The sequence below is a fragment of the Carassius auratus genome, chromosome 39 (genome assembly GCF_003368295.1).
Source record: "Carassius auratus strain Wakin chromosome 39, ASM336829v1, whole genome shotgun sequence".
NCBI lineage: Eukaryota > Metazoa > Chordata > Actinopteri > Cypriniformes > Cyprinidae > Carassius > Carassius auratus.
Genome location: NC_039281.1, coordinates 5,238,590 through 5,254,731, shown reverse-complemented (window position 1 = coordinate 5,254,731; position 16,142 = coordinate 5,238,590). Strand labels below are relative to the sequence as shown.

General features: G+C 35.9%; 1 protein-coding gene across 1 annotated transcript; it reads left to right on the top strand.

Annotated features, from left to right (window-relative positions):
- The first annotated feature begins 3,988 nt into the window (after positions 1-3,988).
- On the top strand, positions 3,989-16,142 carry LOC113057775 (neuronal membrane glycoprotein M6-a-like). Its single transcript, XM_026225287.1, has 7 exons — positions 3,989-4,414; positions 13,112-13,304; positions 13,538-13,694; positions 14,019-14,172; positions 14,250-14,326; positions 14,423-14,488; positions 15,724-16,142. The coding sequence occupies exons 1-7, from the start codon at positions 4,378-4,380 to the stop codon at positions 15,874-15,876; spliced, it is 837 nt and encodes a 278-aa protein (XP_026081072.1). The 5' UTR covers positions 3,989-4,377; the 3' UTR covers positions 15,877-16,142.

Sequence of the window (16,142 nt, the reverse complement as noted above, 5' to 3'; positions counted from 1 at the left end):
GCGATGGTAGCACTCACTGCAAGCAATTCAGAATACATGCACACTGGCACACATTTTGTGCAATGCTTTCCATTGCCAACTAACTGCATGTAGACGGCTAGATGCCCTTGTAGAGGCTGCTAAGCCATCTGTTGTGTGTTTTTTTGTCATCTGGGCCTACAGCGTAAAATAGTGAGGATGTATGTATTTAAGAGATAGAGGAGGGGTGTTCTGATTCATTTATTTAATCCAGACAGAAACATGATTAGCCAGAAGGGGGATTGGGTGTTAAAGTATCGCTCATTAACTTTGGATTTCCTCTCCAAAACCCACCCCATACTCATTGCCTGTGCATCACACATTAACACATGCACATACGAACAACACACACACACTTGGCAGCAAGAGCCAACGTCTCTCTCCCACCACCTTCCCAGAAAAGCAGCATCATCAGGGACCGGGGTGTGGCTGTGTTTGTGCCTGCACAGACTCCATGACATGTGGCAATCACATTGGAGATCATTTTCCTTCTGTATATGCAAATGACATTAATATAATTCGCTATGATTGAATCACATTATTAAATAATGAAGTATCTAAATAATATTTATTTACAACTTTTAAATCAATTATAAACACATTTGCTGTCAGTTAATTCTGACATTAATTTTGAATAATTTATACAAAATTAATGTTAGAATTAATTGACAGCAAATGTTTATTATTGACTTACAAGTTATATAATATATTCTTTAGAAATAATAGTGTACTGTAAATGTAAATACATTTAATCAGCTATTTCATGTAACGAAGTAAACATAACTATATTTAATTTGCTATTATTCAGTTATATCTATAACATTATTATTAATTATGTATAATTTATGTATAAGGTTATCGAATGTGTATGTTGTTATTACTGTTACATAATTTAGTTACTATTACTATATTATTTAGTTATTTATGAAAATATTTAGTTTTGTATATTAAATAACTTTTTGATATTTTCATGTAATAAATCATATTAATACAATATATATATATATATTATATAGTTGTATAGATAGATAGATAGATAGATAGATAGATAGATAGATAGATAGATAGATAGATAGATAGATAGATAGATAGATAGATAGATAGATAGTATAATTTGACACTGAGAAAAAATATATTTACATTTTTCAGACAGCCAATTCTGAATGTTTGGTCACACTTTAAGCTGTCTTGTTACAGTGTAATTATACATTTAAGTACTAAGTAATATTAATTAGCAACATGTACTTACTGTAAGGTATATAGTTTCATGTATTTTTACTTGATGTGTAACAACGAGACTGTAAAATAAAGTGTGTCCTGTGTGAGTGGCCCCTAACACACTTTCAGTAGCAACTAGATGCTATTCTCGGATTCTAAATAAGAAAGCAGTTTGGCCTTCACAATAATTTTAGAACTTAAAATTGCTGGTCGAAAGTAAATCTGTCAGCATTTTATCCAGGACATGTTGATGCATCTTTCAAAGTGTCAGCAGATCATAAGCCAGTAGTTTTGAAGTAATGGGGTCAGTAAAAACTTGATAAATATATCCATATTGCAGGTAAATATCCATAATGATTGCCTGGCATTGCTTTATTAGAATTTATATATTAGATTTTCTTTTTAGTCCTCTGATTTGTCATCTCTCAAAATTTCAGTGTGGATGCCCACTGCTATTTATTGTTTGTTGAACTTAAACTTTCTAAAAAACTTTTACAACATTTGTATCTTCATAGCTTACAACATAAACAAATCTTGAAAGTGTTGATTATAGCATTGTAGATCAAGTCTACAATGCACTGCAACTCGATTTCTGCGCTCTCGTGAATACTTTAACTTGAAGTAATTGACAGTTCCAGCAATTATAACAGGAGTGCTTTCTGTGCATAATTTGATCACAATTTAATAACAGATGATTTCCATGCTGCTAAGAGGAATAGTTGACTGTTTAGTCACTGGTTTGATTCACTGACTCGTAAACAGCAAAAATAATTTTGCCATAAAGAACTCTGACTGTATATGATTAGAATTAACATGATTACTTACAAGTTGTGGCATTACTGTCAGTTTATCCGTATCTTTTTGTTAAAGTATGTTTGCAAAGAATACACAATCAAATTAATTTGGTTTCTCAGTTCATGCCCCCTTTAAATAAGCTGTTTAAATACATTATCTAGTGATCAATATTTTGTACAATTATGATTACATGATGGAGCTTTATAAGCAGGCAATTAGATATGCATACTCATTGTAGTCAAACATACTTGTATAGAAATTAAGACAACTGTTTTCTTAATTTTGAGTTAAAATGTTTATTAACATTATTTAATCATATAAACAATTGGCAGACATGTTCAGAGACAGCCAATCACCCGCGCCAATTTCCCTTTCAAGGAAAGTCTGTTCACTTGAGTGGCCATATTTGCAATGCCTACGGGCAGCTATTTTGGCCATCCAAGACCAATCTGCTTGATTTAGGAAATAATGAAATGTCAAAAAAGGCTTACCTCACTCACATATAAATACCATATATAAAGTATGTGTAAACCAGAAGTTTCTGCCTACTTTACTTCAATATTGTGACAAATTTTTGACCAACTGAAATGGGATATTAAATAGAGGGCAGTGTTTTATTTTATCTCTTCTCCTCTCAATCTCTCACTCACAGCAAGCTAACAGTTGGAGGGAAGGTTAAGAAATCTCTACCCAAGCCGCCAAACTGATATCATCTCAGAAGCTATTCCAGAAAGAAAGTGAATGTTCGGATTTTGATTAAAGATTACAAAGACAAACATTTTTCTTTTATGTGCATTAACTAGAATTAATTGTTTGCCTCAAGGTGCAATAACAAAGTCAACACTGCTGAATTCATGTCGATTTTAAAGTCAAACTTCAGATTTTAAAGCTTTACTTCAGGCTGAACCAGCCATTCCTAGTTTGTGTCTCAACACACTAACTGTTTCTATATTAACCTGAGCTTCTAACAGCAGCTGCAGTGACAGGATTACTTTACCAATTAGCGATTGGCTTTTCCATTTAAAATGTTGGACTTATTCTGCCATATATATAGACTATAAATAAACTGCCTTTTTATGCCTTTTATGTTTTTGTCACTCACTGGAATGATAGACAGTGAATATATTTCAGCACACACACACACACACACACACACACATAAAGAATCAGATGAGCACACCATATGATGTTATATTCATCACATACATTCATATTTCATCCATGTTGCGCATGAAGCAGCAAAGCTTTAAAAACCTACTCAGGATGATGTCATCATTATATTTCAACCCCTACGACTTATTATTACAAGTATAGTATGTGTGTTTCTGAAAACGTTAGCAATAATTCTGTAGGAGAGATACCTTTCACATTATGCAATGAAACATACATCCAATGCTGATATGTAAATTACAATAATTGCGTAGAATGCATACAAAGTACTTTATTTGTCACTGACCAACCTAGAATGAGCTGTGACCAGCGATAGCTCCACTGATCGCAAAGCTGTTTCTCTTCCTATAACACGAGAAATGCTAAAGTGAGCTTTAGCAATGTTGTACCAAAGGAACCTGAGTATGTATGTACACAAAATGTCAAAAAAGATACATTTATGTATTCATGGTATGAAAAAAGACTTTGCTCATATCTTTAATAAGCTTGCTAATATCACTGGGGTTCTGTCCCCTTAAAAAGTAGCCTCAGCATATCTACAATTTGTATGAGGTTATTACCAGACAGAATGTAAATTGTTGATTTTTTTTCTTGTTTTTATCTCGAGTTCAATGCAGCAGAGATGTAACCAGCATTAACCATTTTTTTAGAGAAGGGGTGCACTGTGGAGGCTTTTACTGGCTTAGTGCTTGACTCCACTGAAACCCCACCTCTCTCGGTTCACCCAGTGTGCTGCTCCATGTTTTGGGTGGTTGTGGATTTGTTGTTTTTGTATTCCACACTTGAGCTTGTGTTACCTCGTATAAACACATATATAGAAGTATATAGAGGTCTGAATGTCTTAACACTCACTGGTTTGCACGAGCCCGTGCTGAGATGCCACACTCAACCTCCTCACACAAGAGAAGTCAACTGAAAAAAATTGGTCCTGACAGCCGCTCTCCTCTGTGAGGAACAGGGTAGTAGCAGGAGCGAGAGAGTGAGGAGTGGGAGGAGGGAGTGAGAGTCTGAGAGAGGGAGAGAGAGGGGGAGAGAGAGACTTGTGCATTGAAAGCCAGCCTCAGCCTCTGTTGTGGTAAGCAAGCAAAGGAAGGCGTTTAAGCAGAGGACTTTAAACCCACAGCCGCAACTCTGGTCACCACTGTAGAGACCCCCGAAATCAGAGGACAAGGCAGTATGGAAGAGGACATGGATGAGGGACAGACCCAGAAGGGTAATGGAATGCTTCTTTCTCCATTTTTTTCTCATCCATCTTTACGAGTGTGTTGTTTACCTTTGTGCCTAATCCCTCACTGATTTTCATTATGTCTGATCTTGTGGATTATAAAATGAGGTTATGAAAACTGTCAGAATATAGGTTTTTTTTTTTTTTTCATTGAAGAAGCAGCATATTCTGCCAAATTTTCAAATCCAGTTTATGAATTCCCATTGATGTATTTCATGCGGAAACTGTGTTGCAGCGCATTAATTTTTAGTTCTTGAATACATGCAATTAACTTGGCTTAGCAAATATTATGCTTACATTCTGAAAAAAAAACAAAAAAAACAATTGTCAGATTTTCGATAGGATAATGATTGTAGAGGGGTGTGTGCAGGGGATGGGTCCCGTGTGAGCACACGTGTGTGTGTGTGTGTGTGTGTTTGTGTGTGTACAATCTGATGGGTCTGTCTTTGTTTGCCGCGCATTTCTGTCAGTCTGTCTGAGGGAGGCTGAGACAGATGGGAGAACCATCTTCTGCATGCGCTGGATATTTAAATATTCATCCTAAATCCTAATTTAGCCATTGTTTCCGTTTCTTTCATTTTCTTGGCTTGTTCTTTCATTTGTGTGCAGGAGCATTTGTTTCTTTGTGTGAGAGGGAGTTTGCTATTTATAATACCACCATTTGCAGGGGCTGAGGTTTCAAGCTCAGGGTGGAAATCACTGTGTGTCTTTTTTCTTCTTTGGTGGACTATAGAGAAAATATTTGGACATGACTGCATGGTGAGGAGCCGAAAGAAAGAGAATACAAATACTCAAAATAATAGCTTTCGGAACTCTCTCATCCTCCTCTTCTCGCTACATCTATGAGGGCTCTTTATATTTCAGTGATTTCCCCTTCTCCCTTCTAAAGCATTGTGATGATAGCAGCCATGTCAGGTCTGCTGTGCTTGAACTGTCAGTGTGCTTGTGTGATATTAAGCCAGAGGTGGAAGAGTATGAAAATATTCTACTAAAGTATCATTACATTAATGAAATTTTACAAAAATGAGATTGGCCAAGGGTGTCAAACTCAGTTCCTGGAGGGCCACAGTCCTGCATAGTTTAGATATAACCCTAATTGAACACATCTGATCCAGCTAATCTATTTATTTAGGCTTATTTGAAAACGACATGGTATGTGTGTTGGAGCAGGGATAGAACAGAACTTTGCAGGGCTTCGGCCCTCCAGGACACCCCTGAAATAGGCCTATAAATCTCAAACTAGTTGTTTTTTAATTAAAGGAATCGGTTATATGGAATAATAAGACATTTGAGCTGTTACCAGGCAAATTAAAAAATCAGTATGTAATGATAAAAACTTCCTATTCATCCGGAAGAAGGAGGCGGGAACCGGCGCACAATCAAATAACATTTTAATATTCAAAATAAACACAAAACAGCGCACCAGCCCCTCACGGACGACTGGTGCGCATAAATAAAAAGCAAAACATAAAATAATGTTTCCTCTCTCGTCCTTCACTATAGTCGCTCCAGTTTTATATCCTTCCATCTCCTACGTGGGACTCGATACCGGCGGTGGGGCGCAGGTATAGCTCATCTCCAATCACTACACCTGGCCTCACTCCTCATTCCCACGCCTCTCGGCCCCGCCCCACACAGTATCAACAAAATGTATATTTTAAATGCAGAGGAAGCACAGAACCTTCAACTGAAGTGGCATTTAGATGTATTTACACCCTGTTTAATGTAGGACATGAAAGTTGCAGACATGAAAATGCAGAAATAATGTTTTGATATATTAGACTTAAAATGGTAAATACTAATTTAAAATTATATGAAAATAAATAAATAAATCAAAAGATAATTTAAATGTACTGTACTGTAGGTGTCAGCAAGTCACAGTCACTGTTAATAAGTGAGCCATTGCAATTGAACCAAATCATTTAAACGTTGGATTTATTCAAGAACAAAACACCGTCATTTACGCAGATGGCTGTGCTTGGAATTATTTTTTCTTGTCGAAATAGAGCAAAAACAGGCAATATGGTGTTTCAAAGCAAGGCTCTTAATTAACTTGTTGTTTATTGAAGTGTTGTAAAAAAGAAAAAAATTTGGAGGAAAAAACTTATTATGTGAAATTATGTGAATTTATCAATTTTCTGCCCCTATATCTTCAATTTTGTGATCTTTCTAAATGCATTTTAAATGCACACAGTGATTCAAGAACACACTCTAAATCCACACACTAGTCTAATCTACACCTCACAGCACTTTATATGAGTGTTTTGTTTGGCTTTTGACTAAATACCAATAATGTCAAATTGCAAATCGTTAAAACAACAATTATGGTATTATTTCATACAATATATATCACACATGCTACTATTTTGCCTAATTTGTGCAAAATCTTTTCCTAAAATGTCAAACCTTAATTTTAACCACCAATGCAATGATGCAAGTAGGTTATAAGAAGGTTATAAGCTGCTTTTTGGTCTCTCTAGGCAAACACCGCTTACACTGCATAATATGGCCAGGGCGTCACTTACAGCAATTTCCTTCAAGTTTAACTTCAGCAGAATACGACTCAAGCCCGTTTACACTGCCAGCGACTTTTTTGCTGTGTGTCGCTAGAAGACGCTTGTGGGCGTTTCTACTGCTGTCGCGCTGATGTAATTGGTAGACTGCATGTCTGTATAAACATATAAACCACTAACCTACTGACAGGTTTTGACTATACTGTTAATATACTATATATAAATACCTATACATGCATAAAATTAAAAAAAAAAAAAAAACAATACGAATGCTTCACATTTAGCTACAGGAATACATTATAGAAATGCAGAAAGCCTGTTATTCATTTACTTTCCTGTTATTCATTTGTCTGTATTTTTAAGTTGTTTTGCATATGAATCTATGTTTTGATTGTGTTGTTTATATAGGAAATGCTTATTGTCCATAAAGTGTACCTAAATAACTTGTTGATAAGAATGCAAATCCAAGATAAGATGTATGTCTCTCTCTCTCTCTATATATATATATGTACTGAGTGAGATTTCCAAATTGGTCCGGAAGAATCCCAAAAAGCAAGACTTAATGAAAATGTTTATTGTAAAACATTTGAGGTGACTAACATATTTAAATTTTTGCATTTGGCAGAACTTTAGCTACAGGAATACTTCGCAATGCATATAATGCGTAATTCCCTAATTCAGTGCCATTAGACCTAACACACGATGCTTACTAACGAGTCAATGACTGCAGCGGAATTTTCTTAAGAAAACCATAACCAGCTGTAGTATTCACATATTGACTGTTGTGCTGACCCTACCGCACTATGATGGAGTGGGGAACTAAGCGGCCTGATGGGAGAATGGACATTTCATTACCTCTCATGATTATTGGATTAGAAGACATTAGGCTGTTAACACACACAGATTCCATCCCACTCCCCATCTTTTATTTATGGCTTTTCCTGCAAATTTCTGTCAGTGCCACTGTTGACAAAGTTCAGTCTGTTAGATGAGCTCATATCAATCCCTACTGACTGTGTAACATCATCCACTGAAAAGATTTTGAGATGTTCATAAAGTTTATTTCCGGCATCGTGTGCTTATATAAAAAGTGTGAGGGCATTTACATGTGTGTAACAATCGACATGCTTTAAAAACTACATTGTTGATACACGGATTAGCTCAAAGATTTTTGCCAATTACTTCACTGCTGTTTTGCTTGCCAATTCAATGTGCTTGTGTCTTCCGTCTGTTTACGTTCTGATGTCAGAAACTCAGCAATTTTAAAATCTTATGTTAACGTTTTCTGCTATGTAAAATGTATTGAGCTGATTTTTAATAGTTATATTTAATAGTTATTTAATAGCTATATTTAGTTTTGCTGTGCATGTAAACAAACTCATTTATAAGAGATTTTTGTGCCCACCATTGCATGGTGTTATGCCTCTCATACTACTTTTAGCTGCCCAGTATATGTAACAAACCCATTTCGTTATTCAAATCCAATGCAAACTGTGATTGCTCGATGCATTACACTAGGATTAGAAGCACTTGTTTGAATATTCCCATCAGTTTTGATCCTTTGGTGCAAATGTACTCCTCTTTTTCTCTAAGCTGTGTGATGGATCTGTAAAGCAAATGAAAGCGTGATTGAATTATATTCCTCTGTGGGATGCAAGTTATCTTGCAATCCCACATCCTTCCTGTTTTTTTTTTTTTTTTTATTTACCCAACCTTATGTGATGCAGAGGCAACCCTGTAATCTGGACACTCCTATTGTTCCCACACTCTAGTCAAACCTCTGAGGGACACTGAAGTTTCACTAATTGTCTTCTAAACTGAATCACGGCTATTCATAGAAAGTGAATTCTGTGCAGTTTTGTTCACCCTAGTGTTTCTGACACGCCAAATGACAATACGAACAGACAGTCGAACAAGAAACAGATTCTTAAGGTAGTTTAAAGACATTTCGTTTAACCCTTAAACACATCACAGTGTAATATGATTCAAAATACTGCTAAAAACAACTCCTTAATAACTTCCATGGGGAAATATTTGTCCAAAATGTCCATGGTGTAGAGAGATTTACAAGAATGCCATATGCAGTGTATTTCAAATCCAGATAAAAACAAACAAAATACTAAGGAGTCTAAATGGGTTCTTTTACAGATGATTGTGGGATGTGTTAGAATCTTCTAGCAGCCCCAGCATAAGCAGCAGGGTTGGGTGAAGTCATGTAGTCTTTGCCATTCATGCTGCGTGGGTGCTGGACTCTTTTCCTCCCTGTAATCCTTGTAAATGTGTCTCCCATTCAGTCCGTTTGCTGCTGAATGTGTAGACACACAGCGCTGTAAGTGGGTCATGGTGCACGCACAGGCCCGGCCCATTCTCAGGGCCTGCACCTCCATCACCGCAGCAACCCAGCTGGTTGATGAAACGTGCAGATTCGTCACACAGACGTGCGGTGATGAAAACCCGTGCGCTTTCAGGGAGGGGCCGGAGATAGTGACACAGCGCCCCTCATGTAGCCGCTTCATGTGATGGTGTTCAATTGAATTTGAATTCTTTCTTCTTTTTTTTTACAGAAAAAATGGCATTCAGGGTAATGTAATGCTAATCACTTTATCAAATTACAAATTATTAAAATCCTATTAAAACAAAGGCCAAAGAGGGCATGAGTGAGCTGGTTATGAATGGAGAGGGTTTAACAGTGGGTCTTTAAAAGGTAAAATAATAATAATAATTTCACTACATATTAACCAGCACTTTTATCTGTTTTCCTCTCCATCTGACTGTCTCTCTGACTCCCACTGTCTTTTTCATTCATCTGTCGCAACATCTTCTCCCTTCACTCTCCCTTTCTCTCTCTCCCTTCTGTGGTGCGGATTAGCGTTTTGTTGCAAAGTCTTTGTCAGAGTCCTGTGAGAACGTTTCCTCACCGAACATGTGTGGATATCAGGGTGACCACTGGTTCGCAGTGACCCCGCAGTCCCAGGGATTGATTGGAGGTTGGGGGTGGGGCGAGTCGAGGCGGGAGTTGCACCGTGTCTGTCAGACTGACAGATGGGCATTGGGTGGAGTGATTGAGGGACATGGGGGGAGGTGCAGGGGCGAGAGGGTGGGGGCAGCGATTGCTTTATTATTAGAGGCCCCTCCAGGGTATTGCATTTGTTTATGTTGTTAGGGTTAGGCCTGTCTTTTACGTGCATAATGTTTGGTTTAACATCTGAAAACAATATCCAAATGCCATTTGTTATTTTATTGTTATATATTATTATTTATTAATATTCTGAGTGAGCTTTTATTTGTTTGTAATTTGTTTAATTTTATTTTAATTTTAGCTTAAGGTGTAATAATTTTGTTATGTGTGTCAAATATTTATGTGAAGAAATATTTAGAAATGTTTTATAGATATGAAAGTGAAAAGTGAAAGTGATTTGACATTCAGCCAAATATGGTGACCCATACTCAGAATTTTTGCATTGCATTTAACCCATCCAAAGTACACACACACAGAGCAGTGAACACACACACACCATGAAAACACACCTGGAACAGTGGGCACCCATTTATGCTGCGGCACCTGGGGAGCAGTTGAGGGTTCAGTGCCTTGCTCAAGGGCACCTAAATCGTGGTTTGCCAGCCCGAGTTTCGAACCCACAACCCTAGGGATAGGGGTCAAATACATATATATATATATATATATATATATATATATATATATATATATATATATATATATATATATATATATATATATATATATATATATATATATATATATATATATATAGTTAATGAAAACAATTTTAAACAGTTTTACATCAAGTTTTAGTTAACAGTAACAACTTAATGCTTAAAGTTAATCAGGAAAATTTTTATCTAATTGTTTAGTATATTTGATTATGCGTCAGACTGGTATATAAATATAATATATATATATAAAAAATTTATTGTTTTTTTTGAATGCATATACATATTGAGAAAATACATGCAGAGTTTTAGCTGGTATTGTTAAAAAGAAAGAAAGGAAGTTTATGTTATCCCTAAAAACATCCTGTATCTTTTCAGCTAGACATTAGCCATTTCTATTCAAGAATGTTTGCACTGATTTAATGGTTAAATTCCGTATCAGAGAGTAATATTTGGTTTCATTAATGCATTGGTACATTAAACCATTTCTGGTTTTGGCTGCACTATATAAGAGATTGCAACATTGCATGTGAATCTTGCCACAGAGGCTATCCTGTGAGAATTTATTTCATAAATAAGATCCAGTGCCTTAACAAAGTGTGCAATCTGCATTGATTTCTAATGCCATTTCATGGTCTAACACCCTTAAGTGATTAATTCAAGGCTGTATTGTAATGTAATGCAATTTGTGGCGGATTCAGTACATATGATTTCTCTCAGCCAACCAGGAGCCATGCAGTGGTTTCCACAGTGCAAATAATCTCATAACAGGATCAAAAGGGCAAGTACTATTGTGTAAATGCTAATATTTTTATGTAGCTGAGTATAATTATAATAATACGAACATTTATTATTTAGAATTATACAAACACACATTTAAGTTATACTTGAAATAAAATATATAAATATATTATAAGTAAAGTAATATAATAAAAAAAAATTGCAGTGTTTTTAACAAATTTAAATGCAACATTTTTAAGACAACTTTTTTTTTTTTCTTCTTATGCTGGACATAGAAAACTTATAGATCTATAAAGCAGTACAAAGAATCAGATCAGTCTGTATTCTCACTCCTTGCAATCTACAGCAGTTGCTACAGCAACAGGTCGATCCCTTGCCAAAGCCAGGTCTGAGGTTCATTACGGCATCATCATAGCGGTGTTTGGCAGTATCCAATAATTCACATAAAAAGGCCTGAAACAGAGCCTCCACCAAACCATACTCATAACTCTTGCACAGTGTAAATCATGCGAGTTTCAGCAGTTGTTTTGTTGTTTTATAAGGACTGGGAAACAAACACTGAGTGGGAACATATGCCAAATTTCCCACAATGCAGAAATGCATTTTAGAGCGATGGCATAAAAATGCTACAGTAAAAAACAGTAAATTAATTAACTGTAAGTGATAAATGCTATAATGTTAAAAAAAGACAATACATGTAAATTTACTGTAAAATTTAGTAATTAAAAAAAAAGTAATTATTGTGTGTTCATGTGTTCTACTGTAAGTATAACATAGGAATGATCTTTTTATGCTGAAAATGTATATTGATTTAATATTCCTTATATGAATTTAAATAATGATTTATAAATAATTATTATAATTATAAATAATGTTCATTATTAAATAATGTGAAATATCATATTTACAAATATTAAATATATGTAATATATATATATATATATATATATATATATATATATATATATATATATATATATATATATATATATATATTTTAGCTCATAATTCTGAAATATTGTCACTGTACCATAACATTTAAACATTACAGAACTGGTAAGTGTGAGAACTATGTAACAACAACAAAACAGTTGAATAAACTGCTTATATGCCTGCAAGTTTTTTTTTTTTTTTTTTTTTTTTTTTTACATAATGCACTTGTCTCATCTGTTGCAGAGATATGAAATCTAAAGTTAAAATAGTCCTATAATGAAAGACATGAAGGCAATCATTAGGAAAAAACTCAATCAGTATGACTAAGTGTCAAAGTCCTTCCTCTTATACTACCATTCATTTTGTTATTCATGATTCATACTGTTATGATTCACTCTGATAGAGTATATGATGCCAAGGGGAGAATTTTAAATAGTCTGCCACAGGGACAATTTTGCACATCATTGGAGATTGGAGACAGAATCAACTGGACCCTCAGAGTGAGTGGATTGAGGATTTACTTCCTGGGTACTTGTTAGTCTTGTCAGGCAGAGGCTACGCTTTAAGAAGAGCACCGAAGACTACTTACACTAGCTTTGCTTTCTGTGCAAGAATACTGCTCTGTTAAACTTCATAAAGGCAGAAAAATCTAAAACACAAAACCAAAGCAATAGATTCAAATAAAGACACACAAAACATATTAAAGAACCCTATGATTCAAAAGCATCTTGTTTTTCCCAGCCATAGCTTTCAGATGAATGAGCTTTTCACATGACCTCTTTGAATGAGCTTTTCACATGACCTCTTTTTTTCATCCTCCTCTCAGGATGTGCGGAGTGTTGTCTGAAATGTTTAGGAGGAATCCCTTATCCATCCCTGATTGCCACCATCCTGCTGTATGCTGGAGTGGCGCTCTTCTGTGGATGTGGGCATGAAGCTCTTTCTGGGACGGTCACCATCCTCCAGAACTACTTTGAGGTGATCAAGGGACCTGGAGATGGTCTGGATGTGTTTACAATGTAAGTGTAAGCAACATATCGAACCACACATTTTTCACTATGCTGAGATTTTCAATTATATACATGTATTAAAAACATTTTATATACAATACATATATTTTTGTTACACCACAAGCAATAAGTGTTTTTTTAACGTTGTTGTTATGCATCATGGGTGTGTGTTGGCTTTTACAAAGGAATTATTTCATTAAGCAAACGGGAATGTGTATGTTTATTACCTCCATTTTCCACAGCATTGACATTATCAAGTATGTGATCTATGGCATTGCCTCTGCATTCTTCGTCTATGGCATTCTTCTGATGGTCGAAGGCTTCTTTACCAGTGGGGCCATCAAGGACCTGTATGGAGACTTCAAGATCACCACCTGTGGGCGCTGTGTCAGTGCATGGGTGAGAATTCACTGGGAGTGCTTCATGCATTGTAATTTAGAAAAGGGCAACAGCAAAGCCACTAAGAGAAACTGCCGCACATAAATATTGCATCCGTTTACAGGCTATAAAAGATTACACTACATAATGAACTCTGCAAGTTATTTCCCTCTCATTTGTGCCAAGTGAAACATGAAATATATTCTGTGGTTGCAATTACTGTAATTAATTTATAACACTTATATCAATTTATAATGCTTACAATTTTCCCTATTTAAATCGGATTTGTTCTTAATGATTTTATCTTTTATTTCTTGATTGATATTTGGATATCTTTTTCTTCAGTTCATCATGTTGACGTACATCTTCATGTTGGCTTGGCTGGGTGTGACAGCATTCACTTCGTTGCCTGTCTTCATGTATTTCAACATCTGGACCATTTGCCAAAACATGACCGTTCTGGAGGGAGCGAGTTTATGTCTTGACCCGCGCCAGTTTGGTATGTTTAGAGTCTGTGTCAGACATCATATATCCTAAAAACACAGATTGTGAAATCACAAAAACTATTTATTTTAGGTGTCGTGCCCATTGGAGAGGAGAAGACTGTATGTGCAGGATCAGAGAAGTTCTACAAAATGTGCGAATCGAATGAGGTACGTAAACAACTACAGCTAATTATTGTATAGGTCATATCCACAATGAAAAGCAAGCCAAGACTAATTTCTCTCTCAATATTTGTTTTCTGAAAGCTGGATATGACTTTCCATTTGTTTGTGTGTGCGTTGGCTGGGGCTGGAGCTGCAGTCATTGCCATGGTGAGTTTTGATTAATATAATGCAATAATTAATTCATACAATGCAACTTGGAGAAGACGTTGTACTTATGGGTGCAGTGCTAAAAGGAGACTGATGTTCTTTGTCTTGAACCATTTGTTTATGGAAAAAGTGGAAAATTCATTTTTTAATGAAAAACGTATTATATATGACTAAAAGAAGAAAAGGCTGACCAAAGATACTAGACAAATTGTGGTGTGAACAAATTTGAAATTCCTTCTTTTAAACTGCCAATGGTATGTTATTTGGGTGATGATTATGATGCCAGCTGAATTAATGACATCACCTGCTTCAGCTCCTTTTATCTTTGTGTCTGTTTTCGGTTTCCCTCTCTCTCTCTCTCCATCTCTCTCTCTCTCTCTCTCACATACACGGAGAGACACTGGGCATGCCATTTTGTTGCCATGGAAACTGGGAGAAGAAAGGCCCTAGAGCTTGAAGCAAACACACTCAGTCATTTACGAGGAACCATTTTCTGAAAAAGAGAATGTGCTTGTTAGCCTGGGATGATGTACCACATTATTGAAAGAGCTTTTCTGTCCCCTGCTGTGCAAAGAGCAAATGTAACTGATTGTTAAACACAATTTGTCCTCACACTCTCTGGGATGGGTAATAACCAAGCTTTTCGTTTGTCATGATGAGAAAATCAGCATGCATAATGTCAATCTGATTTGATTAATAATGCACTGAACAACATATAGTGTATGCTCTCATGCAGGACAATAATTAACTCTTAACATATATATAAGTGTGTGTGTGTGTGTGTGTGTGTGTGTGTGTGTGTGTGTGTGTGTGATTGAGATAATATCAAGACAGTAGCTGCTTATTACCCAACACATTGTATTTTTGTGAGATAACCCATTACATGTTTCATTCACACATGTAAAACCTTTGCCTTCATCGATGAGTTTTTCATGTATATCTGAAGTAGACTGTAGAATTTCCTCCTAAGCAAGGCAGGCTGCCAGCACACCTATGAGCGGACTCTGGCTGCTTTACAATGCTGCCTCCTGCTGGTGTCACTGCTAAAATTAGAGTGACAAACATGCGTCATCACCACAGACCGCTGTCAACTCGCTAACCTTTCTTTCCTGTTCGAAATTAGTTAAATAATAATAATAATACATTTGTACTGAAAAAATTATAGTTGAATAATAATAGAATAATTTAGTTGACTCTCTGTTGCTGCTTTTTAATATTATACTGTGTTGCTTCAGATCCATTACCTGATGGTGCTGTCTGCCAACTGGGCCTATGTGAAGGATGCGTGTAAAATGCAGAAATACGAGGACTGCAAGTCCAAGGAGGAGCAGGAGCTGCATGACATCCACTCTACACGCTCCAAGGAACGGCTCAATGCCTACACATAAGACAGGAAGCAGCAGTGAGGGCGAGAGTGCTTTCACTTCCTGTTGAAGGGAGTTTTGGCACTGGTGCAGTCCAGGTGGTGTGTCGTATGATCAACCCCATGGCCAACCCATTACCTCTCACACAAACATTAATATTATTATTATTAGTGCTAGCAGTAGTGTTTTAGTTTTTTCACATTATTGTATTACATTTTTTTTTTTTTTTTTTTTGCTGGTTCTTTGTGTTTAAAAGGTGTTTTTAAAGAGAAATATATATATATATATAT